This window comes from Rhinatrema bivittatum, chromosome 4 (genome assembly GCF_901001135.1).
Source record: "Rhinatrema bivittatum chromosome 4, aRhiBiv1.1, whole genome shotgun sequence".
Lineage (NCBI taxonomy): Eukaryota > Metazoa > Chordata > Amphibia > Gymnophiona > Rhinatrematidae > Rhinatrema > Rhinatrema bivittatum.
Window position 1 is genome coordinate 419,142,483 of NC_042618.1, and position 26,801 is coordinate 419,169,283.

Consider the following 26,801-nt stretch of genomic DNA (forward strand, 5'->3'; position numbering starts at 1 on the left):
AACCCTGGTCTCAGAAATACGCAAGAACGGTTCCCTGCACGAAAGAGCCTGAAGTTCCGAAACACGACGTGCAGATGAAATGGCCACTAGAAATACTGTCTTAAGAGTTAAATCCTTCAAGGTGGCTCTCCTAAGCAGCTCAAAAGGAGAAGCGCAGAGACCTCGGAGAACCAAATTCAAGCTCCAAGATGGACATGGATCCCTAACGGGGGGACGCAAATTCCGAACCCCGCGTAAAAAACGCGCGACATCAGGGTGACATGCAAGCGAGGAACCCTCAACCTTGCCTCTCAGACAGCCCAGGGCTGCTACCTGAACCCACAGAGAACTGTACGCCAAGCTTTTCTTCAAACCTTCCTGCAAAAACGTGAGAATATGCCCCAAAGAAGCCTTTCGCAGGGACAGTTGTAAACCACTGCACCAGGATTCAAAGACCTTCCAAACCCTGGCATAGGTAAGTGAAGTCGAAGATTTGCGAGCCCGAAGGAGAGTAGAAATTACCGGTTCTGGATAACCCTTCTTTCTCAATTGTCTCCGCTCATAAGCCAAGCCGCTAGACAAAAGCGATCCGCCAGATCGAAAAATACCGGGCCCTGACAGAGGAGATTCGGAAGATGAGCGAGACTCAGGGGCCCGTCCACCGCTAGGTTGACCAGTTCCGCGTACCATGGCCTTCTTGGCCACTCCGGGGCCACCAGAATGACTAGACCCCGGTGGGATTCTATGCGCCTTAGAACCTTTCCCCACCAGAGGCCATGGGGGAAACATGTAAAGGAGGATGTGAGGAGGCCACGGAAGCACTAGCGCATCTACCCCCTCCGAACCGTGCTCTCGCCTTCGGCTGAAGAAACGAGCCGCCTTGGCGTTTAACCGCGTCGCCATCAAGTCCAGGCGTGGAATCCCCCAACGTCAAGTTATGAGGTGCATCGCCTCTGCCGACAGTTCCCACTCTCCGGGGTCCAGATGCTGTCGACTGAGAAAAGCTGCCTGAATGTTGTCCACACCTGCGATATGGGACGCCACGATGCAGTTCAGATGGCGTTCCGCCCATGCCATCAACAAGGCCGCTTCAGAAGCCACCGGGCGACTTCTTGTGCCGCCCTGCCGGTTTATGTAAGCCACGGTGGTCGCGTTGTCTGACAAAACTCGCACCGCCCGACATTGCACCAACGGTAGGAGTTGCCGCAAAGCCAGACAAACCGCTCTAGTCGCCAACCGATTGATGGACCAAGTGGCCTGCCGAGGAGACCAACATCCCTGTACTGCCCGGGACTGACATACCACCCTCCACCCTGATAGGCTGGCATCCGTTGTCACTACAATCCAGCGTGGGGGTTCTAAGTACACCCCCTGAAGGAGATGGTCCGGAATCAGCCACCAAGCAAGGCTGGACCGGGCCGGTTCCACAAAGGGCAAGAGCAAATCGTAGTCCTCGGACCTGGGATTCCAGCGGGCAAGGAGTGCCCTCTGCAGAGGTCGCATATGAGCAAATGCCCAAGGAACCATTTCCAGGGTGGAAGCCATATGCCCAATTACTTGCAAATAATCCCAGAATGTAGGCAATGGCAGCTCCAACAGGTTCCGTACCTGATCCATTAGATTCACCATCCTTTGGTAGGGAAGGAATACCTTGCCCACCGAAGTATCGAACCGGGCTCCCAGGAACTCCAAGTGCTGGGTTGGGTCCAGATGGCTCTTGGTAAAGTTGATTACCCAACCTAACTTCTGTAGCTGCTCCACCACTAACCAAACCGCTCGCTTGCACAGAGCTTGTGACTTGGCCCGGATGAGCCAATCGTCCAGATATGGATGCACCAATATCCCTTGACGTCGAAGAGAAGCCGCTACTACCACCAGAACCTTGGTGAAAATTCTGGGGGCTGTCGCCAACCCAAACGGCAGAGCGCAAAACTGGTAATGGTCCCCCAGCACCATGAACCTGAGGAACCGTTGATAATGCTCCTGAATTCCAATATGGAGATACGCCTCGGTTAGGTCCAAAGAAGCCAAAAATTCTCCCTTGTGGACGGTCGCAATCACAGACCTTAGCGTCTCCATGCGAAAACGCGGAACATGTAACGCCCTGTTGACCTGTTTCAAATCCAAGATGGGCCAGAACGTCCCTTCCTTCTTTGGGACCACGAAGTAAATGGAGTACCGGCCGGTATGGCGCTCGGCGGGCGGAACCGGAACCACTGCCCCCAGTGCCTGTAGACGATCCAACGTCTGCGCAATCACCTGTTGTTTTGCCGGAGGCCCGCAGGGCGATACAAGAAATAGATCTCGGAGCGGTCGAGCAAAATCCAAAGCGTAACCGTGACTTACAATGTCGAGGACCCACTGGTCTGAGGTTATCTTGACCCATTCCTCCCGAAACAGGGATAGCCGACCCCCGATGCGCGGAATGGAGGAATGGGTCTGCGCATCCTCATTGTGTTGACTTATTGGGGGTAAAAGCATGTGATGTTCCCGATCGCTGAGGCCTTCTGCCACGAAAGGAATGTGACCAAGATTGGGAACAAGACACCTGTGGCCTCTGAGAGAAGGAGCCCCCTCTCCCCATATGGAAACGATGTTGGCCCCGAAACCGACCCCTTGAATTCCCAAAGGGGCTGTCCTCTGGTAACTTATAAACCTTGCTGTCCCCCAAGTCCTTAATGAGCTGTTCAAGTTCATCGCAAACAACAATTTCCCCCTGAAGGGAAAGGAACCTAAAGCATCCGCTGCCCAGTGATGAAGCCAGAGCAACCTCCTGGCGGAAACAGCCAAGGACACAGCACGAGCCGAAGTCCGTAGAAGATCATATAAGGCGTCTGCAGTATAGGCGACCGCAGCCTCCATATGGTTGGCCCGTTCCACCTCCCCCGGCGGAAGGTCCTGGGCCGTAAGCAATTGTTGGACCCAGCAAAGCATGGCCCGCTGCATGAGACTGCTACAAACGGCCGCCCAGCGCCGAAACCTCAAAAATGCGCTTAGATAAGATCTCCAATTTCCGATCCTGGAGATCCTTAAGCGCTGTGCCCCCCATCACAGGAATAGTAGTGTGTTTTATCACTGTGACTGCTGAATCTACTTTGGGAATCTTGAGGAGGTCTAAGGACTCAGCCGGTAGGGGGTACAACTTATCCATAGCCCTACTGACTCGCAAGGAAGCTTCCGGAAGTTCCCATTCCTTAGAAACAATTTGAAACAATTTAGGGTGAAATGGGAAGGTTTGCGGGGGTCCCCGGAGCCCCGCCAAGACTTCATCCCCTGGGGAAGAATCCACTTCCTGGGGAGGTGCTGGAATCCCCAATTCCTTCAAAACATGTGTGATCAGGTGATCAAGCTCGTCAATAATCGCAGGACCTGGGGGATCATCTCCCTCCACGGACACCTGCCCATCCAAATTCCCTCCCCTCAACTGCGACCAAAGGGTCCTGTGAGGGATCCAAGGGCTCTGGAGGCTCCAATTCTCGTTGTGGCTGGGGACAGTGATTCCCTGCCGTGCTCTGATCTGGATTCGCCCTTGGAATCTTAGGTGGGGAGGACCCCCCCCCCCCCCGAGTACTCCCAGCCCGCTTTTGTCTCCAAAAAAGCTTTGTGCATCAAGAGCACAAACTGTGAGGAAAACGGAACTGGCCTTTTGGAAGCATCCCCCACGGGTCGGGAGGGAGGGAGAGGTGCCCTGAAATTCTGAATTCGCTGCGGACTCAGTGCCAGCGGTGAAGGAGGATGGAAGTCCCCTTCCTCCGATGCTGACTTGTCCGAGTGCAGCGTGGTCAAAATGGCCTGCCACCCCTTCGGCGGCAGGAGACGGAGCCGATCGCCGAGGGACTGCGGCTCTCCGCGGCCGCGAAGCAGAAGACGAAGCAGAAGAACTGCGGGCAGCGCTCGGCCCCCAAGAGGGTCCCTCGCCCCCGGGAAGGCATCAGGAGCAGAGACCCTCTCGGGAGAGTCGTGCCCCCGCCCCCCCACAGGCCGTGCAGGCCGAAGATCGCGGCAAGAGGCCACGGGCAGAACAGCCACAAAAAGCGCGCCAAATAATTAAGTCAGTCAAACAGCGCCTGAGAATGCATCGGGTGACTAAGCCACCCCCTCCGGAGTCCCGGGACCAAATGTGGCAGGCTGGGGCTGAAAATTAGTGTGCTCTGCCTGTACCCAACAGTCTTACTGGCACTTGCTTCAGTTAAGCGTCTCTTTTTTTTTTTTTTTTTTTACAAGTAACAAGCCCCCTTCAGAGGAAAAACCTCTGGGATACGCAATCTGGGGATGGGGGGGGGGGGGGGGAAAGAGAGTGACCGGCCCACCGGTAAATACTCCCCCCGGTCTCCTAGGAACTAACTACCTCCGGATATGTAGCCATAGGGCATTGCCCTGCCAAGCCTGCCCTTAGCAAGACCCCCTCGCAGCGTTAGAACAAAAACCAAAGATTTCACCTCTCTTTTTTTTTTTTTTTTTAAAACTGTTTAAATACACTAATTGATCTAGTCAGGGTCACTCCAACCTGTACACCCAATGTAGAAATTTGGAGAGATCAGGACCGCAGGTTATGCCTCTCAATCTGCTGGAGTCAGAGAAAATACTGAGGGATCGCAGGTGGCACCCCAGTATATCTAGGGGGTGCTTTTTCAGCTTTCTCTGACTCCATCTGCTGAAGGGGAGGCATAACCCAGTAGTCAGCGGTCTGGACTGATCCTGGTACGTACAGGGAACCAAGTATGGCCAATAATGAAATCTTTATTGTAAGGAAAAATTTGTCTTTGGTTTACAAGGTATTGGTGAAAGGAAAGAGAACAGTTACACTGAGTGCAGTGTCTGACTGCTCTCCAAACTCCTTCAGAGAGCTAACTATTACATCTTTTTCTTATATACAGTATTCTTGCTATAGGCTCCATATCCCTCCATGCCCCCCCTCCTCCATCATGCGTTACCCAGACCTCTTGTACTTTGTCATTTACCATGCACTAAAAAAGGGCACTGCTTCCTACCGATAAGCCAGTATAGGCCCCCCACGCCTTCTGACCACAAATGTCCCAGCTCTGGTTCTGCATTTCACCTCGTCACCCAGGCAAAATACTTCATGCTCTCTGCTAACTGTTGTCAGTCTGGCACACACTGGTTCCTCTTTTGTACATGTTCCTTTTATGCTTTATACATCCCTCTGTGTGTTAATGCACCTTACAGCATCACCAGATGGGAGAGCTGAAGAATGAAACAGCAGAAGGATGAGATGGTGACAAAGTAATGCAGGAATGAGAGAGAAGGTGTGTGTGGGGGGGGGGGGAGGGGAGCAACTGATAAGATAGAAGAAGTATGCAAAAGGAGCCCTATGAGAGATCAGTTGCACTTGCAATGTGCATAAAAGCTTAAGTGTGGTGGCCATCACATAGAAAGACATACAAGTGGTCCACTTGACATCAGCTGCATCCCTTTCACCAGAAGATCTCAGTCTGGAGCACTACCACGACACTGCCATGAAACTGGCTTTTTATGATCACAAGAAACACCCAGCTCTGTCCCAACCATTGTTGGTTGGGACAGAATAACCTGCTTTTCTAGATATGTACATACAGGACAAAAATCTTGTCAGGAGCTGCTCCACCACTTATGTTTAAGGGAAGTAATTTAGATAGATCAGTAATTTAAACCTGTGCTTACAGGTGGAATTGTGTAGCAAGTGAAATAAATAATAAACAATACACTCTGACACTAGGGGAATTCTAGACATCTTACTTGCTTTGCAAAATATTTTAATAATATGATACAAAAAAATTATAAAATGCTAAATAAGTTACTCATAAACTAATTAAATAGGAACAAATACCATCAGTATTAGTGCAGATAGAATTTAATCCATCGCCTCTCGCCACGCAATGGGCCTCAGGCAAATTCAGCGATTAATCAAGCACTGGATCTATAATCATTTGGTACAGTTCCTCTATTCATTCAAAAAAAATTTTTAATTTTTAATTCCACTGAAAAAAATTTTTTGTTTTGTTTTATCCCCAAACCCAAAAACGTATTTATTTATTACCTCTAAAATCAATATATTTAATATACCCTTATCCCTTACACCATTTAAATGTCCACAGTCACCGTAAATTTAATCCATCGCGAGAGGCGATGGATTAAATTCTATCTGCACTAATACTGATGGTATTTGTTCCTATTTAATTAGTTTATGAGTAACTTATTTAGCATTTTAAAAAAATATAAAAAAAGATCATAATACATCCTCCTTTTTTGTATTGAGTAAATTGATGGTGAGGACATTAAGCTTCTGTTGATTGACAAAAAAATTATAGTCATGTGAATCTCTTCAGACATGAGCTTCAGTAGGTATTCACCTCATCTGCTGTCAACTGTGAACAGTTTGGGTCTAAATACAAGACATCCCTTCCAGCAAGAGATCTGTTCCCAAACATAAAGGAGTTAAGAGAAGCTCACTACACTAGTGAGGTAATCTCAGCTTTCTCTAGTCAGTCCTCAGCATGGGGAAGTACAGTTTTACTAGACAAGGAACCTCACCCGTGCACACAGGAAGTGGGGAGTAAATATAGTCTAAGAATGTCCCTCAGTGTGGCAGAATATTTTATATATATATATGAATTCTCTAGCATGGCTGTTAAAGGCAAAACCCCTACCCTGAGTTCAGCAGGCAGGGCACAGTCTGCTAACAGAGCCAGGTCCTCCTGCAGCCTACAGTTACCTTCAGGCTCAATAGTCAGCACTTTCACCCAGGTCCCAGGCTTGGAAGACACTGAGAAAAGATACAAGAAATGGAAAGTTAAGACAGACATCTTGTACAGGCTGTGTTATGACATCACCAACTATTGGGGCAGCTGCTTGCTCTGCCATTGGCTAGGGCTCATCCAAGCATGCAAATGACGTAGCTAATGCTGAATATTCCCAACCAGTCTATGACACCTCTGCACTAAGAGAAGTTTCCAGGCATTTAAACTCCTGATCAACTTTTTAGCAATGATTTTTAAAGCTGTGGTTGCTCATCCGTGGTCTTCTCCATTTTCTTTCATTCCCTCTTAGTATTTCTTGCATGGATCTTTCCCGATACATATATATAACTCTGATATCTTATCAAGTAGTGAAACACTCCTCAGTTGAAACAAAAAGTTCCTGTGGCATGAAATGAACCGTGTGTCCCACAGCATGAGAGCTGGAGTGGATTAAAACAGTGGGAATTTCTGCTCACTATTTGGGGTAGAACTAGGGAAAAACTCAACACAGGAGGAAATGGTAAGAGAAAAATCTGAGGAAATCTCACCAAACTCGTACACCTTTTTACATTTGCTTTCCAACTCCTCAATAAGGTCCTGGAGCCTGCACTGCTTTGCCAACCTCTTACAGTCCTCCACATGTTCCATATCAATGTCCAATCGATCTGCCAGAGAAGCAGCAAAATCTCATCCTCAGCCATTTATACAGTGCCCTAAACCAAGCTATATTACAACAAATTGCACACAGATATGACAAGTCACTGTTTAATAGAGTTTACAATTGAAGCGGGTGCCTGAGACAATGACAGATAATGTGACTTGCCCAAAGTCGCATAAAGCATCAGTGGTAGCAGAATTTGAACCCTGCTCCTCTGGTTCCCAGCTTATTATCCCACTGCACATTCTCTCACAGCCCCTCTCTTTCTGAAGTTGGTTTACTGCGTTACATATTCAGGAAACATCCTTTGAATTCATCTGCTCATTCTGCTTTGACCTTAGGAAGGGGAAGCAGAGCTAGTCAAAAGCCAGTCACCAATAGATTGTTATCCCTCACTAATATATATACTAGATGTAAAGCCTATGTTCTTACTCCCTGTTCCTCTATTCTATCCTAATTTTAACCTGTTGCTATATTATAGCTGTTCATAATACAGATCATATTTTTAAGCTGTTATTATTATAGTTATTAGTTCTCTGTAAAGCCTGTTTGCTATATTTTAGTTTTATGTAAACCGATATGATGTTCCCCTACTAATGTCTGTGTAGAAAAATTTTCAAATAATAAATAAAATAAATAAATGTATTAGGTTAGTCCAATAAAAGGATTCCCCCACAGCCTGTCTGGCAATCTTTATTTGTGCTGTATGACATCCAAGTTGCAGTCCTCAGTAAACTAGTATTATCAAACTAGACAGAGTGTACCATAGCTGAGCCTTGCTACAGTGGATCTTGGGATACAGGGAACAGTTCCTAAAGTCCCAGTTCTTTCCAATAAATTTTAAAGTATAACTGTGCTATAGTGATGTAATGCTGTTACGCAGAACAGGCAGATTTCACTGCTAACAAAGACCTCGTGTGTCTCAGGATGCAATGAGCAATATAAAGGACTGACAATTCATAGAATCATGCTGGCGTGAGAACTGCTCTGAATGCCTGCAGGTTTCATTCTGTACCCTGTGCACGTTACATTGTTTTCTCATACTTCTGACAGACTGGGGAGAAAGCAAATGTTGCTTAGCTGTAACAGGTGTTCTCACAGGACAGCAGGATGTTAGTCCTCACATATGGGTGAAATCAGAGGATGGAGCCCAATCAAGGAACACTTTTGTCAAAGTTTCCAGAACTTTGACTGGCCCCTACTGGGCATGCCCAGCATGGCACTAACCCTGCAGCCAGCAGGGGTCCCCCTTCAGTCTTGTTTAAAAGCTACAGGCAGTGCCGAAAAATAAAATAAGAAAACGTAATAAACCCAACACCGCGGGGCGGCGGGCGGGTTTCATGAGGACTAATATCCTGCTGTCCTGTGAGAACACCTGTTTCAGGTAAGCAACATTTGCTTTCTCACAGGACAAGCAGGATGGTAGCCCTCACATATGGGTGAGTACCGAGCTGAGGATGTCAGAGAAATGCACCAAATGTACCCAGGTGTGCAAGGCACTAGAACTGGGATAAAATTTGGCAGAGGGCATCCTGAACCCTAACGGGCAGGTGGAAGGGTGTTGGTACGTCATGTTGTAAATAAGTTACGAAGGACAGACTGGCCGAAGATGGAATCCTATCTTCCGGCTTTGTCCAAGCAATAGTGGGCTGCAAAGGTGTGGAGAGAACTTCAGGTGCCAGCCCTGCAAATGTCAGGAAGCGGCACCGATCGTAGGTGTGCTACTGAAGTCGCCATGGCCCTCACAGAGTGTGCTTTAACACGCTCTTGAAATGGAATGCCTGCTTGCTGATAGCAAAAAGATATGCAGTCCGCCAACCAGGAGGAGAGAGTCTGCTTACCCACAAGTTGCCCTAACTTGTTAGGGTGGAAAGAGACAAACAATTGAGTGCTTTCCCTGTGGGCAGCTCTACGGTCTAGGTAGAATGCTAGAGCCCGTTTACAGTCAAGGGTATGCAGAGCCTGTTCTCCTGGATTGGAATGGGGCCTGAGAAAGAAGGTAGGTAGTATGATGGATTGATTAATGTGAAACTCCGATACTACCTTAGGCAAGAACGTAGGGTGAGTGTGGAGTACCGCCCGGTCCTGCAGAAGTTTAGTGTAAGGCGGATAGGTAACTAGGGTCTGTAATTCACTAACTCTGCGAGCTGAAGTAATTGCCAGAAGGAAAATCACTTTCCATGTGAGATAGCAAAGATCACAGGAGTGAAGAGGCTCGAATGGTGGTTTCATGAGCCGACCCAAAACCAGGTTGAGGTCCCAAGAAGGGGCCAGAGGACGCAGTGGAGGCTTGAGGTGAGGCTTTCAGAAAACGTGTTACAAGGGGTTATTACTGATATAGGAACATCCCCGACACCTTTATGGAAGGTGGCTACCGCACTGACATACATTCTGATGGAAGACGTTTTTAAACCTGACTCCGACAAGTGCCAGAGATAGTCCAGAAACTTCGTGATTGGACAGGTAAAGGGGTCAAGGGATTGAGAAGAGCACCATGACGTGAACCTGTTCCATTTGTAAGAGTAAGATTTTCTCTTGGAAGGCTTCCGTGAAGCAATCAAGACACGGGAAACTAGTTCAGAAAGGTCAAGTGGCTGAAGGATTAACCTTTCAACATCCATGTTGTCAGGGACAAGGCGTGAAGGTTGGGGTGGCGGAGGCACCCGTCGTTTTGAGTGATCAGAAGTGGGTCCTTTCCCAAGGGAATGTGCCTGCGAATGGAGAGATCCTGCAGTATTAGAAACTACACTTGGCGTGGCCAGTGAGGTGCTATCAGGATCATAGTTCCCTTGTCCCAACGTAACTTCACGAGAGTCTTCCAGAGAAGAGGAAGTGGAGGGAATGCATAGAGTAGACCGGTTGCCCACGAGAGGGAGAATGTGTCTCTGGGCTGAGAGTGTTTGCTGCGAATGAGAGAGCAGAAGTTCTCTACTTTGCGTTTTTGAGGAGACGCAAAGAGATCTATTTGAGGATATCCCAATTGTTGGAAGATGGAGTTCGCCACCGAGGGGTTGAGAGACCACTCATGCGGTTGAAAGATGCGACTCAGCTTGTCTGCCAAAACATTGTCCACTCCCGGCAAGTAGGTGGCCCTGAGGTACATCAAATGTGAGAGCTTCCGCCCATATCTGTGCAGCTTCCTGACACAGAAGGAAGGAGCCCATGCCTCCCTGTTTGTCGATGTACCACATGGCCACCTGGTTGTCCGTCTGGATCAGGATAACTTGATTTGAGAGGCAATCCTGAAATGCCCTGAGAGCATATCTGATTGCTCGAAGCTCCAGGAAATTTATTTAGTGTTTGGCTTCCTCTGGAGACCAAGATCCTTGATCTGCAGATCGGCCACATGGGCTCCCCAGCCGAGGTTGGAAGCATCAGTGATGAGAATTATTTGAGGATCTGGAGCCTCAAAGGGCAAGTCTTGGAGGAGATTGACCTGATTTCTCCACCAGGCGAGAGACTGATGGAGTGAGTCGGTTACGTGGACAATGGTCGACAGGGGCTGAATGAATTGAGTCCATTGTGAACTTAGAGTCCACTGCATGACTCTCATGGCCAAGCATGCCATTGGGGTGACCGGAACTGAGGACGCCATGTGTCCCAGTAGGATGAGAAAGTGGTGTGCAGTCGTGGAGTGCTGAGACTGCAGCTGGTGTGCAAGAGACACGAGCGTGAGAACTCGCTGTCGAGGCAGAAAAGCCTTTGCCTGCAAGGTGTCTAAGTCTGCCCCAATGAACGATAAGGTTTGTGATGGGACTAAGTAGGATTTGTCATAATTGACGAGAAATCCTAGCGAGATTAGAGTGTGCAAGGTAAGATGCAGGGACGAAGAGCAGCTTGCTGAGTGGGAGCCCTGATCAACCAATCGTCTAGATAGGGGTAGACGTGAACACCTTGAGTCCTGAGGAAGGCTGCAAACTACGACAAGGCATTTTGTGAAGACTCGTGGTGCAGATGCGAGGCCGTGGAAGCACTCTGTACTGATAGTGCTTGGGGCCTACCAGAAACCTCAGGTATTTGCTATGAGATGGAATTATCGCGATATGAGTGTATGCACCCTGGAGGTCTAGCGAGCAGAGCCAGTCTCCTCTTTGTAGAAGAGGAAGAAGAGAGCCCAAGGTTACCATTTTGAACTTCTCTCGCTCGAGGTACTTGTTAAGGGCACGTAGGTCCAGAATTGGACGAACACCTCCCGATTTTTTGGGGATTAGAAAGTACCGGGGATAGAACCCTAGGCTGTGCTGAGAGTAGGATACTGGTTCTATTGCCCTGGACTGGAGGAGGAGGGAGACCTCTTGTTCCAGAAGGATGGCGTGATCGGATGTTCTCCACGTCAGTAGAGGTGGGGAGTCCGGTGGAGGGAGTCTGTTAAGTCTTGTATCTGCTTAAATAAGACTCTATTATATTGGGTCATATAGAGCTGATAAGAGGCAATTCTAGAGATGAGCATTGCTCCCTGGAAGACACGGCGACCAATGGCATCTAGAAATTTCTGTACCTTGCCTGGGGGGAAGGAAGTGTGAGGTTTTGATCTCCTTGCTCTTTTCTGGGCAGATTCTACAACCACAGATTGGTGATCCAATTGGGGTTTGTGAAAACCTGGAGCTGACTGGACGAGATAGGTGGTGTCAGCTTTCCTGTGGACTGGGGCCACAGAGCCAGGATGTTCACAGTTCTTTTTGAGGAGATCCAGAAGAATCTGGTGGATAAGGATGGAGGTTATTTCCTTGGGAGCATCCAGGAATTGTAACAGCTCCATCATTTGATGCCTGTCATCTTGTTCAGTCTGTAATTGTAATGGAACCAATTCAGACATCTCCTTCACAAATTTTATAAAGGAAAGGTCCTCTGGAGAATGCTTTCTGCTTTCAGTAGGTGAAGGTGGTGAAGGCAAATCCTCGGTGTGTGGTGAAGAATCATCAGTCCAGGTATCGTAGGGATCAGCACCTGTTCCTCTAGGAGCTAGAGGACGGGGCGGTGGGATCTCTGAAGGTCCTGGTCTAGGCTCCGAAGGACTGAGTGGAGGCACTGATGAAGGCATTGAAGGCACCGGTGCAGGCATCAAGGGCATCGATGAATGGCTCGGTGGCACCGACGGACGTATCGGCACCGATGGGTGGATCGGTGGCATCGAGGGATGTATCGGCATTGATGGCTGATGCATTGGCAGAACTCCCGATGGAGGGATGCGGAACGGTGTTTCTCCTCCCGATGACAAAGCAAGCGGGGAGGGCACCGGAGCCATCAGTGACCCAGGGTCCATCAGTGGAAAAGCGGCCATGAGCGCTTCCATCCTCGACAGCAGCGGTGCCAACGCTGCTGGAATCGGGTAGATGGTGGGTTCTATAATCGGTATCGGTACCGGTGTCTGTGCCAGAGGAACCTGGAATCAATGCATCGCCTTGTCGATGGCCTCCTGAACCATCCAGTCCAGTTCTTCTCGGAGACCTGGAGCAAGCAGCCCCGGCTCCGGAACAGAAGAAGGAGGCAGAGGGATAGCTGGAGGGACCACTGTTAAAGGCGGAGTCGCGGCTCCCGATACCCTGTTGGGTGAGGGTTGCCTCAGTGAACTGGTCGTCGAAAAGGTCGGTGCCTTTTCTGGACGGGGTTTCTTCGACGGCAGCTCGGACGATGGCGAGGTCGATGATTTCGCTCCCTCGATGATCCGAGACTTTCGATGCCAGTGGCGATGTTTATCTCTACGATCCCCTCAGTCCTGAGGGGGAGTAGAGGGTGTTGAAGGCCGAGATGTTGTCGATGCCAGACTGTCACCGGCCGGTGGTTGATGCTGGTGCGGTTCTGACGACGTCGATGCAATAGACGGCATTGGGGTTTGAGCACGGAAGAGAAGTTCCATCTTCTCCATTCTGGCCTTGCAACCTTTTGGTGTCATTAGGGCACATTTGGTGCAGGTCAAGACATCGTGCTCTCGTCCAAGACACATTACACAGACTTTATGGGGGTCTGTGATGGACAAGGTGCGATTACAATCCGGGCACCGACGGAACTCAGCTGCCATGGCCATGGAAAAAATTGAGCTGCGGTACGGTCGACGGCCACAAGGCCGCAAGGGCCAGACTCGACAGTAATCGACGGAAAAACGGGTAAAAACTTACCGGAGTACTGCGGCTTGAAAAAGTTAAAGGAGGGACCCCTGTGGGGTAAGAGAGTTTTTAGTAATTCCGTGAGGAAAATTCCCATCAGGAATCTCTGCAGAGCTCCTTAACCGCGAGGCTACTGCTGCGCGGAAAAAAGAAGACTGAAGGGGGACCCCTGCTGGCTGCAGGGTTAGTGCCATGCTGGGCATGCCCAGTAGGGGCCAGTCAAAATTCTGGAAACTTTGACAAAAGAGTTCCGTGATTGGGCTCCATCCTGTGATGTCACCCATATGTGAGGGCTACCATCCTGCTTGTCCTGTGAGAAAACTCTATTCAGTGAAGTTACTTCACTTTAGGAGGGCTCCATGTAGGGCAATATAATCTATATTTTTTCTCTCTCAGATCACTTAAAGATAAAACTTGATCTTCAGTGCAATCCTTTCTTTCCTTCCTTTTCTCAGTCTCTCTCTCCCCTCAATCTCCTTACACAGAGAGGGCCAGGGGCATAGCCTGCATGTCACCAAAGTTCAACAACCGACCCCAGTCTCAGCCAGCCCATTCAAAAACAACTCTTGGTGGAGTTTGAAAAAGGCAGCTTGGATCAGCCTGGTGGCACTGCCATACAGAAAATCCCAGGTTCGATATCAAAGTTGGGTCTTCTGCTTGCTGGATCACTGGGTGATGCTGCAAAGACCTCATTCACAGCTTCCAGTGGAAGGGAGCAATGGTCATTGCTCAAGGGTGATACCTGGTGGCCACATTCAGGGCCTAAGATTGTCCTTGGCCAGAACCTGCAATCGTTGCAATGACCAGACTGGGTATGTTTGTGGTGGGAGGGAGGGAAAAAGGGATTATAGAATAGGAGAAAAATCCCCAAGTGGCTGCAAATAAAATTTCTTGGCATCAGATCCTAGCCCCATTTCCAATTAACCTGGAAGCCCAAAAGAGCAGGAGGAAACTAGCAAGTCAACAAAAAACCAAAACAAAACAAAAAACAACCCAACTTCTTGCTGAGGCAGTCTTTGGTACATCCAAGATATCCATCCTCTAGCCCAGTGTTTCCCAGCCCTCTCCTGGAGGCACACCTACCCAGTCAGGTTTCCAGGATATCTGTAACGAATATGCACGCCATAGAATTACATACATTGAGCACCAGTGTATGCAAATCTCTCATGTATATTCATTGTGGATATCCTGAAAACCTGACTGGGTAGGTGTGCCTCCAGGAGAGGGCTGGGAAACAATGCTCTAAGCCTGGTTTGCTACGAGCTCCGAAAATCACATTCATCTGCTGAAGGAGGAGAGAAGCCTCATCTGCACCTAGAGTGAAATGGGACTGAAAGTACAGAGCTCACAATACTGACTCCATGTGCATGTCATGAGCAGCAGTGACTCACTTACCCGTATAGAGATACTGCAAAATCGAGCCAAAAGCCGCAGGGTTAATCTGGAATCAACCATATAGGGGTCATTTAAATAAACAGAAAATCCGTTTCCACATGGCAAGGAAATGCATGAAGTAGTGCAATTTGTTCTTCTACGGTAATCGCATTTTATGTTGAATGCCCCGACTGGTCCCTTCCCTTCCCCTAACTACCATTTGACTGAGCGAGCTGACTTCGTGAGCATGCAGGACACAAACTCTTTTCTCTAAATGGTAAGCCTTTGGACTACATTTGATCTGCACAGCACAACATCTCTCAGAAATTCCAAAGTGGAACACTGTCAGCTTCGATAGCACCACATTGGGCTTCCCAGCTACTGGCGTGAACTTTTTTGGGTGGCGGCTCCAAACTTAACATTGTCTCCCGTGAGTGCACAGTCCTGGTCGGCACTGCAGTCTGATCGTTGGCACTGTGCTGACCTGCTTCCTTAATGGGCACCACCACTTTATACAGCCTTACCAGAGGGTGCTTCAGTCCAATCACATTCTTTCCCTTCCACTTGGCTTCAAACATTTCTGCAAAATAAGTGCTGCGGGCACTGAGGATGCAGCGATGAGCACGGAACGTCTCTCCATGGACAACAAAGACAATGTCACTGTGGTAGCCCTGCTCCAGCAGCCTGCGCATGGGGAAGAACAGAATAGAGCACACAATGAACCACACACTCGGCCATGAGAAAAGAATCCCTGGGCCTCACTGGAAAAAGATCCAGAAGCACAAAAAAAAAAGAGGCAGCAGATGGAGGTCCCCGGGCCCCACCAGCCAGAGCCCTGAAAGAACCTCAGAGTGAAAAGAAAAGTGCTGGCAGGGATCCAAAGATCTAGAAGAACGCCTGCTTCCTGTACTGCCCCTTCAGTTGGCACCACTGTCTGCTACAAATCCTGCTTCCAGCTGCCAACTGCACTGCCTGCTATGTGGCCAGCAGCATGGAGAAGAGAGGAAATGCAAGAGGGATTGGGTGGTATGCTGTGTGGGAGGGAAGATAGTGCAAGACAGTGTGGGACATCCTATAACACCTCCCCACATGCACATCCCCATCCGCCATGCACGCACACACCTACAATTCATCCCACCCACCCAGGAGCAATGGCAAGACACACACAAGCAGGTCATCTCTGAAGCTGCCATGCAATTGTAGACTTGTTTCTATTGGACCTATCTGGTTGTTTCCTCACTCCCTCTGACAGAAGGAATATTAACAGTTCTCTTGGGACAGTCTGATGATATACTCCTGCATAAAGGCAAACAGCGGTATCAGTAGCTTTGTCCAATCAAACGTGCTGACTGGCTGATGGTCCTGATTCCTGGTACTGAAAGGAAAATTAGTTCTTACCTGCTAATTTTCGTTCCTGTAGTACCACGGATCAGTCCAGACTGTGGGTTGAGCCTCCTTTCAAGCAGGTGGAGATAGACCAAAACTGAAAGGGTATCCTATATGAGGACAGAGCCTACCCTGCAGCCCTTCAGTATAACCATTGTCAAAGCAGAAAACAACAAAACAAGAATAGGATCAAGCAAGTAACCAAAAAACTCAATTGAGCAACTCCATAACAATGTAAAAAAATATGGTATAACTAAGCGCTTGAACAACCAAGGCTTCCGATGTAATCGCCCAGTGTTCTGTAGAAAATGAAGTATCAAGTTCTGCGAATCTGCAATAACAAGCTTCGAGTGGACAGTAAGAAAAAGACAAACTGGGAAGGGCATCTGGACTGATCCGTGGTACTACAGGAACGAAAATTAACAGGTAAGAACTAATTTTCCTTTCCCTGTACGTACCCGGATCAGTCCAGACCGTGGGATGTACCAAAGCTTCCCTATCCCGAATGGGACCGAGACAGTCCCGCTCGAAGCACTTGCTGCCCAAAGGAACCAAAAACCGGTGCTTGCACATCCAGATGGTAGTGGCGAGCAAAAGTATGCAGGGACGTCCATGTGGCGGCCCTACAAATCTCTTGTGGAGAAACCGATTGGCTCTCCGCCCAGGAAGTAGCTTGAGAACGCAATGAATGAGCCTTTAGGCCCTCCGGAACCGCCCGATCTCGGCAAAGATAGGCCAAGGAAATTGCCTCCTTCAACCACCGCGCAATAGTAGTCTTAGTAGCCGGTTTGCCCCGATTGGGACCACTCCAGAGGACAAAAAGATGGTCCGAGACCCAAAAGTCACTGGTGACCTGGAGATATCGGAATAGAACTCGTTGGACATCAAGTCTACGAAGATCGCCTCCAGCGGTACCTGCAATCTCCTCTGGGGAGAACGCTGGAAGCTCCACCGACTGGTTGACATGGAAGGTGGAGACAACCTTCGGCAAGAAAGAAGACACCGTCTTGAGAGAAACACCTGAATCGGAGAAATGCAAAAAAGGTTCCCGACAGGACAATGCTTGGATCTCGGAAACCCGCCGAGCGGAGGAGATTGAAACAAGAAAAACTCTCTTGAGCGTGAGGTCCTTTACCATAGTCCGACGGAGAGGTTTGAATGGCACAGCACAGAGGGCCCGGAGGACAAGATTAAGACTCCACGACGGGCAAGTAGTGCAAGTGGGCGGATGCAGGTGCTTGACTCCCTTCAGGAACCGAACCACGTCCGGGTGGCCCGCTAGGGGATGACCCTTGACCCGTCCAAGGAGAGAGCCGAGAGCGGAAACTTGCACGTGCAGGGAACTGAAGGAAAGGCCCTTGGAGAGACCCTTCTGTAGAAAAGAAAGAACCAACGAGACTGGGGCGGAACGTGCTGAGACACCCGACTCCGCACAAACAAACAGTCTCAAAGACCTTCCAAATGCGCACGTAAGCTAGAGAAGTTGACTGCTTCCAAGCCCGAAGCAAAGTGGAGATAACCTCCTCCTTATAGCCCTTACGCCTCAGGCGTCTCCGTTCAAAAGCCAGGCTGCTAGACAAAAGTGATTGGCCTGGTCGAAAAATACGGGCCCCTGCTGAAGTAGACGAGGAAGATGGCCTAGCTGGAGAGGTCCATCCGATGCCAGGTTGACGAGATCTGCGAACCAGGGTCTGCGAGGCCATTCGAGTGCTACCAGAACCACAGGCCCTCAGTGTAGTTCTATTCTCCTGAGAACTTTTCCCACCAGAGGCCACGGAGGGAACACGTACAGAAGGACGTAAGCGGGCCAAGGGAGAGCCAGAGCATCCACGCCCTCAGAGCCGTGCTCTCTCCAGCGGCTGAAGAACCGATTGGCCTTGGCATTGCGCAAGGTCGCCATGAGGTCCAGGTGAGAGGGACCCCACCTGTCGACGATCAGATCCATGGCCTCTACCGAGAGTTCCCACGCTCCCGGATCGAGAGACTGACGACTGAGGAAATTGGCCTGAACATTCTCCTTGCCCGCTATGTGGGAGCTGCCAGGCAATCCAGATGTTGTTCCGCCCTGTTGAAGAGTCGGCTGACTTCTAGGGCCACCAGGTGACTGCGAGTGCACCCCTGACGGTTGATGTAAGCCACGGTGGTGGAGTTGTCGGAAAGAACCCTCACTGCTTTACCGCGTATCAGGGGAAGAAACTCCATCAGAGCCAAACGCACCGCCCGGGCCTCCAACCGATTGAAGTGCCAACGAGTCTGAATCGGCGACCAGATCCCCTGAGTGGACTGGGACAGGCAGACTGCACCCCACCCCGAGAGACTGGTGTCCGTGGTTACTATCGTCCACTGTGGAGATTGAAGAGGCATTCCCAGGAGAACATGAGGAAGCGAAAGCCACCACTGCAAGGCGGCGACGGTAGAGTCCGAAAGAGGGAGGACTATGTGAAACTGTTCCGACACCGGCTGCCAACGGGATAGCAAAGCTTTCTGTAATGGACGCAGATGAACAAAAGCCCAGGGAACGAGGTCGATGGTGGAAACCATGGAACCCAAGACCTGAAGGTAGTCCCAGGCCGTCGGAAGAGGCAGCGAGAGCAGATTCCGAACCTGGTCAATCAACTTGAGGGCCCGCCCACGAGGTAAGAACACCTTGCCTATCCGAGTGTCGAAGTGGGCTCCCAGGAACTCTAACATCTGGGAGGGCTGAAACTTGCTTTTGGAAAAATTCACTATCCAACCGAGAGATGCAAGGAGATTTAAGACCCGATCCACCGCCTGTCTGCAAAGAGCCTTCAACTTGACCCTTACGAGCCAGTCGTCCAGTTAGGGGTGGACTAAGACTCCTTCCTGGCGGAGGGCCGCCACCACCACCACCATGACCTTAGTGAAGGTGCGTGGTGCGGTAGCGAGGCCGAAAGGCAGCGCCCGAAACTGAAAATCCCGGTTGAGGATGTGGAAGCGAAGATACTTCTGGTAATCTCTGTGAATCGGAATATGGAAGTATGCCTCTGTCAAATTGAGAGAGGCGAGGAGCTCTCCGGGGTGCACCACCGCGATGACCGCTCTCAAGGTTTCCATTCAAAAATGTGGGATCTTGAGGGCCTGGTTGACCCTCTTGAGGTCCAAGATCGGCCGAAAAGCCCCGTCCTTCTTGGGAACCACGAAGTAAATAGCTCCTCCTTCAAAACCGGGACAACCGCGCCCAAACTCAGTAGCCTGGTGAGGGTTTGTTCCACCGCCTCCCGCTTGAGACGACTGCATGGGGAAAATACGAAAAGGTCCGGTAAGTCGCGAACAAATTGTAAGGCGTAACCGTCTCAGACCCACTGGTCCGACGTAATTTTGACCCATTCCTCGAAGAGCAGGGAGAGACGACCGCCCAGAAAGGGGACCGAGGAATGGGTCAACCGAACTTCACTGTGTGGCGGGCTTTGGGGTGGTGCACTGAGACTGTCCCTCGCGGAAGGAGCAACGCCCACGAAAGAGCTGAGACCAAGATTGAGACCGGGAAGAATAACCCCTAGAGGAGCCACCGCGTCCGCGGGGCGTATACCTCCTCTGTCCCCGGAAGCGAGGAAGGGTGGGCGTAAAGGATCGAGATTGTTTCAGACAGTCCTCCAGTAGCTTATGAACCTTGTTTTCCCCCAAGGAATTAATAAGCTGCTCAAGGTCCTCTCCAAAAAGCAACTTACCTTTGAAGGACAACGTGCCCAACCGTGCCTTGTAGGATGGGTCGGCCGACCAAATGCATAAAAAACAGCAGGGTAGGCGATCCAGTACAGCCGTGAGGAAAAAACCAAAGAAATGGATGCCACAAGATAGTCCTTTTCAACGTTTAATCAAGGAAACGTAAAATTCTTATAAACATGCCCGACTCTGGCCGAGTTTCGCCACCAATGGTGGCTGCCTCAGGGGCTACAAACAAACATATATAGGTGTTTAATAACTCATACATCATGTTAAAAGCATAAAAATTAAACACATAAATAATCATGAACAAATAAATACATAATTCAAAAGGATTTTTGAATAAATAAAAACTATGTAAATTCTATCAGAGTGACAATGGACAATGGAATTTCATCTTAAAAAAGGAGAAAAACTGCTTGAGAAGAACTACAAACAATTTCAACAACACAAAAATATTTTCAATAATGAATATAAAAGATACCTTGTTGGTCACAGAGCAGTATTCAGATGGTGGTCCAAATAAGATCAAATGTATATCTATGCCTATTTAAAAATAATAAATCATGATCAGCTATATTATACAATATAATTCAGTGGTTCAATCATATATTGATATGTGATTCAAGTAATTAATGTTACTAATGTGACACATAAAACAAAATACTAGTGTAAGGAAATATTTGTTGTACAATCATTGGACTCAATAAAATCTGTCCTCTCTCCAGAATACCCCATATGCTCAAATAATAAATCAGAACAAAAACCAAAAAAGTTAAATGACCCCAAACATGCTAGTAATATCATTTGGTCACTCATAGTGCTGTGCAGGGTAACAGCAATGATCAAGTTGCTGTATATAGAAAGCAAGGTTTGTTTATGGATCTTAAATGAATTCTCAAATTGAACCACTGAATTATATTGTATAATATAGCTGATCATGATTTATTATTTTTAAATAGACATAGATATACATTTGATCTTATTTGGACCACCATCTGAATACTGCTCTGTGACCAACAAGGTATCTTTTATATTCATTATTGAAAATATTTTTGTATTGTTGAAATTGTTTGTAGTTCTTCTCAAGCAGTTTTTCTCCTTTTTTAAGATGAAATTCCATTGTCCATTGTCACTCTGATAGAATTTACATAGTTTTTATTTATTCAAAAATCCTTTTGAATTATGTATTTATTTGTTCATGATTATTTATGTTTTTAATTTTTATGCTTTTAACATGATGTATGAATTATTAAACACCTATATATGTTTGTTTGTAGCCCCTGAGGCAGCCACCATTGGTGGCGAAACTCGGCCAGAGTCGGGCATGTTTATAAGAATTTTACGTCTCCTTGATTAAACGTTGAAAAGGACTTTCTTGTGGCATCCATTTCTTTGTTTTTTTCCTCACGACCAATTGCAGAGGAGCCAGAGGAGCCGTCGAAAGGAGACCGCCGAGACCATCACCTTCGTCTGACGTGGAGGAGGTCGTACAGCGCATCAGCCCCATATGCGATGACGGCTTCCAGACGTTCAGCCTGCTCCGCCTCTACAGATGGGAGGTCCTGGGTGCTAATTGTTGAACCTATCTGAGACCTGCCCGCTGCATGAGACTGCTGCAGATAGTCGCTCGGACCCCCAGGGCCAGGACTTCGAAGATAAGTTTCAGATGAGCCTCGAGCTTACGGGCCTGTCCTTCCTTCAGAGACAGAGGAGTCCACGGTGGGGATCTTCAGCATGTCCAAGCATTCCTCCGGGAGGGGGTAGAGCTTATCCATAGCCCGCCCCACCCGGAGTCCAGCTTCGGGAGCCTCCCATTCCTGCAAAAGCAGCAACTTGTGCATAGGGTGTAAAGGAAAAGCGCTTTCGGAGCCCTGAGTCCCGCCAGGACCGGGTCCATATCGGTATCCGCAGAGGGCCCCTCCAACCCCAGTTCCTGGAAAACAAAGGGGATGAGGGGCTCCAACTCCTCCCTCTGAAACATGTGGAGAACCCTAGGATCATCCCCCTCCAGGGGTGGGAGTGCGCGCGCTAAATCAGACGTGGGATCCGGATCCGGGATAACTGGGGCCACTGGGGGGTCAGGGATAGGGGCCACCCTCGGGACCACCCACACCCTAACAGATCCTGGAGGTTCCGCGACAGGAAAAATGGGTAAGGGCGTGGGATTTTCGCCGGGGAGGGGGGGGAGGGCCCTGGGGAAGGGTCCTCCTCCTCCTCCTGCAAGCTAGCCAAATAGGATTTATGCAGGAGAACAAAATCTGAAGAAAAGCGAACCTTGGATTTCCTGGGGAGGGGGGGCGAGGGGGGGTCAGGGACCACATCCTGGGGGACCTCAGGGCTCAAATCGGGGGTAAAATCTTGAAATTCTTGCTCCCCAGCCAGCTCCGAATCGGGAGCTGCCGAAATCCCCAAAATGGATGCCGTTCCCGGGTTTGCCGACCCGGGAACGGCCTGGCCAAGCGCTGGGGATTCCGTCCCCGGGCTAAATTTGCCTGCCCTGCCGAGGAGGGACCTTCCTCACCCGGCAGGCAGGCAGGCAGGCTGAGCCGAGCCCCTCGCTCAATAGGCGCGACGAGGGCTCCCCACACGCTAGGCAGGCTGCTGGCCGCAGCATCCTCAGCGAAGGGAAGCCGCGCGCTGAAGAAAAAAAGTTAAAAATAGAACGATTGGCAGCTCTGCCGGCAGGGGCGGAGGCAGGGGAGTGAATGAAGCCTGCATGCTCTTGTCTGTCTGTCTGCCGGTTTGAACCCCAGGAAAAAAAAAAGAGGTTTAAGTATTATTATTTTTATTTTTCTAAAAAGCCAAACTGAGCAAAACAATGGAGCACTAAGCTCCCTAAGCAGCCGGGGGGGGGGGGGGGGGGGGAGGAGACGAACGACTGGACCACCAACCTCGGTCCCCACACCTGGAAGCAATCACAGACTCAGGCTATGCCCAGCACAAGGGGCGAAGCCCCCCTGAGTCCAGCAAGAGCCAGGAGACGGGACTGCCTCCTGCACAGCTGAAACAATTAACTTGAAACTAATAATTTTTTTTTTTTTTATTTGAAAAAATCCTACCAGAATCCCTAAGGAATAAATACTTGCTTGATCCAATAAGAGAAGAAAAAAAGAAGGCTGACTAGCCCAAATCAGGAGACCGCAGGGTGAGCTGATTCACCTGCTGGAGACAGACAAATACTGAAGGGCTGTAGGGTAGGCTCTGTCCTCATATAGGTTACCTTTTCAGTTTTGGTCTGTCTCCACCTGCTGGAAAGGAGGCTCAACCCATGGTCTGGACTGATCCGGGTACGTACAGGGAAAGGCTAATTACTAGCAGGGCCTAGGGTCTCCCCTTCCTGCACCAGTAGCTTATAAGGCCACCCCCAGTAGAGAGAACATGCATTCTCCATGCTCACCGCTGCAGAAAGTCATCGTAGTAGTCCCTCTGCATGCACTTAGCAGTGATCCGCTTGTACTCCTTCAGCAGCCTCCGAATGGTGTCACTCAGTGCACCATACAAACACCGCTCCCCATCAAAAGTGTTTGCTTCACACTTCGCACCTGAAACAAAGGAAGGCAAAAAAAAAAAAGCACACATGCATTTAAGTACAACAAACAACAACATCTGTTTTTTCCACAGAGATTTAAATCCATTCAATTGTTTTTTACTGTTCTAGGCCCACAGGAACACGTGTGGATCTAACTACTTTGGGGGCAATTTTTATACTGCTTGCATCACTGCATAGTCTGCAAGTACATTTTACCTGCAGTTTTATTTTTCCTTCACAAAGGAGAAGTACATGCAGAGATTTCTACCTGCTTTTCCTAAGGATAGATTTTTTTCAACCAAACTATACATGGTTTTTGAAAATTAAAAAAATATGCTTGTAGTTTTTTGCCCTGACCTACCCCCTCTCCAGAAACATCCTCACTATAATGCAGGTAAGAGTATACTCCTAATGCAACCATGTACCTAATTTTACCCACAGAGTGGCCAGTTTTCACACAGGCAATTTAAGAACATAAGAAATTGCCATGTTGGGTCAGACCAAGGGTCCATCAAGCCTAGCATCCTGTTTCCAACAGAGGCCAAACCAGGCCACAAGAACCTGGCAATTACCCAAACACTAAGAAGATCCCATGCTACTGATGCAATTAATAGCAGTGACCATTCCCCAAGTAAACTTGATTAATAGCAGTTAATGGACTTCTTCAAGAACTTATCCAAACGTTTTTTGAACCCAGCTACACTAACTGCACTAACCACATCCTCTGGCAACAAATTCCAGAGCTTAACTGTGCGTTGGGTGAAAAAGAATTTTCTCGATTAGTCTTAAATGTGCTACTTGCTAACTTCATGGAATGCCCCCTAGTCCTTCTATTATCCGAAAGTGTAAATAACCGATTCACATCTACTCATTCAAGACCTCTCATGATCTTAAAGACCTCTATCATATCCCCACTCAGCTGTCTTTTCTCCAAGCTGAACAGCCCTAACTTCTTCAACCTTTCTTCACAGGGGAGCAGTTCCATCCTCTTTATCATTTTGGTTGCCCTTCTCTGTACCTTCTCCATCGCAACTATATCTTTTTTGAGATGCGGCGACCAGAATTGTACACAGTATTCCAGGTGCGGTCTCACCATGGAGCAATATAGAGGCATTATGACATTTTCCATTTTATTAACCATTCCCTTCCTAATAATTCCTACCATTCTGTTTGCTTTTTTGACTGCTGCAACACACTGAGCCGACGATATTAAAGCATTATCCACTATGATGCCTAGATCTTTTTCCTGGGTGGTAGCTCCTAATATGGAACTTAACATTGTGTAACTTCTGCAAGGGTTATTTTTCTCTATATGCAACACCTTGCACTTGTCCACATTAAATTTCATCTGCCATTTGGATGCCCAATCTTCCAGTCTTGCAAGGTCCTCCTGTAATATATCACAATCCGCTTGTGATTTAACTACTCTGAATAATTTTGTATCGTCTGCAAATTTGATAACCTTACTCGTCGTATTCCATTCCAGATCATTTATTTTATATATATATATACACACATACATATACACACACATATATACACACACACACATATATATATATATACATACACACATATACACACATATATATACACACACATATATACATATACATACATATACACACATATACTGAAAAACACCGGTCCAAGTACAGATCCCTGAGGCACTCCACTGTTTACCCATTTTCCACTGAGAAAATTGACCATTTAATCCTACTCTGTTTCCTGTCTTTTAACCAGTTTATAATCCACGAAAAGGACATCACCTCCTATCCCATGACTTTTTAGTTTTCTTAGAAGCCTCTCATGAGGGACTTTGTCAAACGCCTTCTGAAAATCCAAATACACTACATCTACCGGTTCACCTTTATCCACGTTTATTAATGCCTTCAAAAAAATGAAGCACATTTGTTAGGCAAGACTTCCCTTGGGTAAATCCATGTTGACTGTGTTCCATTAAACCATGTCTTACTATAAGCTCTATGATTTTGATCTTTAGAATAGTCTCCACTATTTTTCCCAGCACTGAAGTGCTGCGTCCGGTCTCAGACAGCTTCGTCCTCTGTGCCTCACCTTTCTTCACTCTCTCGCCTCAAGCCTTGGGAAGATGGCTGCTGCCGTGTCTTCAAGCCCGGAACGGCAACGGTGTTCGCCATGGATTTCCTGAGGGCCTCCTAGGGTGCGCGCGCACATGCCACCCACATCTTTATCCACGTCATGGCGGGTTACCTCGGGGCGTCCCCTCTGAGTGACGTCACTCCATCCAGGTATTTAGCCTTCCCTTCATTTGCTAACAATTCGAGTTAGCAAGGACTAGTATCGCACTGGTCTAAGCTGCTCTGCCGCTCCCAGCTTACGCTGGAAGCTCTCTAACCTGGGTACCCACTCCTCGGGGGCCCTTGTGCTTTTTTTTAGGTACCTATCTGGGATATCAGGTACTTGCTCCTCGAGGGCCTGCTTTCCCTACATTGGTGCCTACAGCTACTACTTTTGCCTGCCAGGATTATCTTCAATACAGCTACCTACTTCAGTGAGTAACTTAACTTTCTCAGCTTATATCATCTACAGCTTCAGCGCTGGGAGTCTACATCCGGGCTCTCTCTTCCACTCTGCACTACACGAACGTGGGACTGGTCTCCTCTCCCGAGGACCCCTGGACTACCTACTGGGTTACCTCACTGCTGCCACCTCTGGGCAGTACCATCAAGCTGTATAATAAATACGAACTCACTGAGTTTCCGTGTATTGAGTCTAGCCCAGTACTGCAGTTCTTCACGGGGCTCCTCCCCATGGGAGTGGCCATCACCGCAATACCCAAGAATCCACTCCAATACTTCAAAACCCTAACATGAAGTCAAGCTCACTGGTCTATAGTTACCCGGATCGCCCCTGGAGCCCTTTTAAAATATTGGGGTTACATTGGCCACCCTCCAGTCTTCAGGTACAATGAATGATTTTAATGACAGGTTACAAGTTTTAACTAATAGATCAGAAATTTCATTTTTTAGTTCCTTCAGAACCCTAGGATGCATACCATCCTGTCCAGGTGATTTGCTACTCTTTAGTTTGTCAAGCTGGCCTACTACATCTTCCAGGTTCACAGTGATTTGGTTCAGTTCGTCTGAATCTTTGGTGGTGCTTGGAATTGTGGGCAGGGATGTGACCTTTGGGATTTGTACAGTAGGGTGTAGTTATGGATGGTGTACGCAGCAAAAAAAAATGTATGCAAGGGAGATTGAATAGGATGCTATGGAAAATCAGAGAACCAAGGCCCCTTAAAATGTGTTAATTTCCATGTGTTATAGTGCAATTTTTAAACTGGGTTTATAAATGTTTGAGGTACA

The 26,801-nt window shown here is 48.4% G+C and overlaps 1 protein-coding gene across 1 annotated transcript in view; it reads right to left on the reverse strand.

The window, feature by feature from the left end:
• The window catches only part of ABTB1 (ankyrin repeat and BTB domain containing 1), a 72,465-nt gene that overhangs the window by 37,028 nt on the left and 8,636 nt on the right, over positions 1–26,801 (reverse strand). Inside the window, exons 4-8 of the mRNA XM_029601315.1 lie at positions 23,323–23,467; positions 15,377–15,536; positions 14,874–14,919; positions 7,265–7,381; positions 6,627–6,742 (exon numbers count right to left, since the gene is read on the reverse strand). Coding sequence (XP_029457175.1) covers positions 6,627–6,742; positions 7,265–7,381; positions 14,874–14,919; positions 15,377–15,536; positions 23,323–23,467 — 584 coding nt within the window. The remainder of the gene's footprint in view (positions 1–6,626; positions 6,743–7,264; positions 7,382–14,873; positions 14,920–15,376; positions 15,537–23,322; positions 23,468–26,801) is intronic.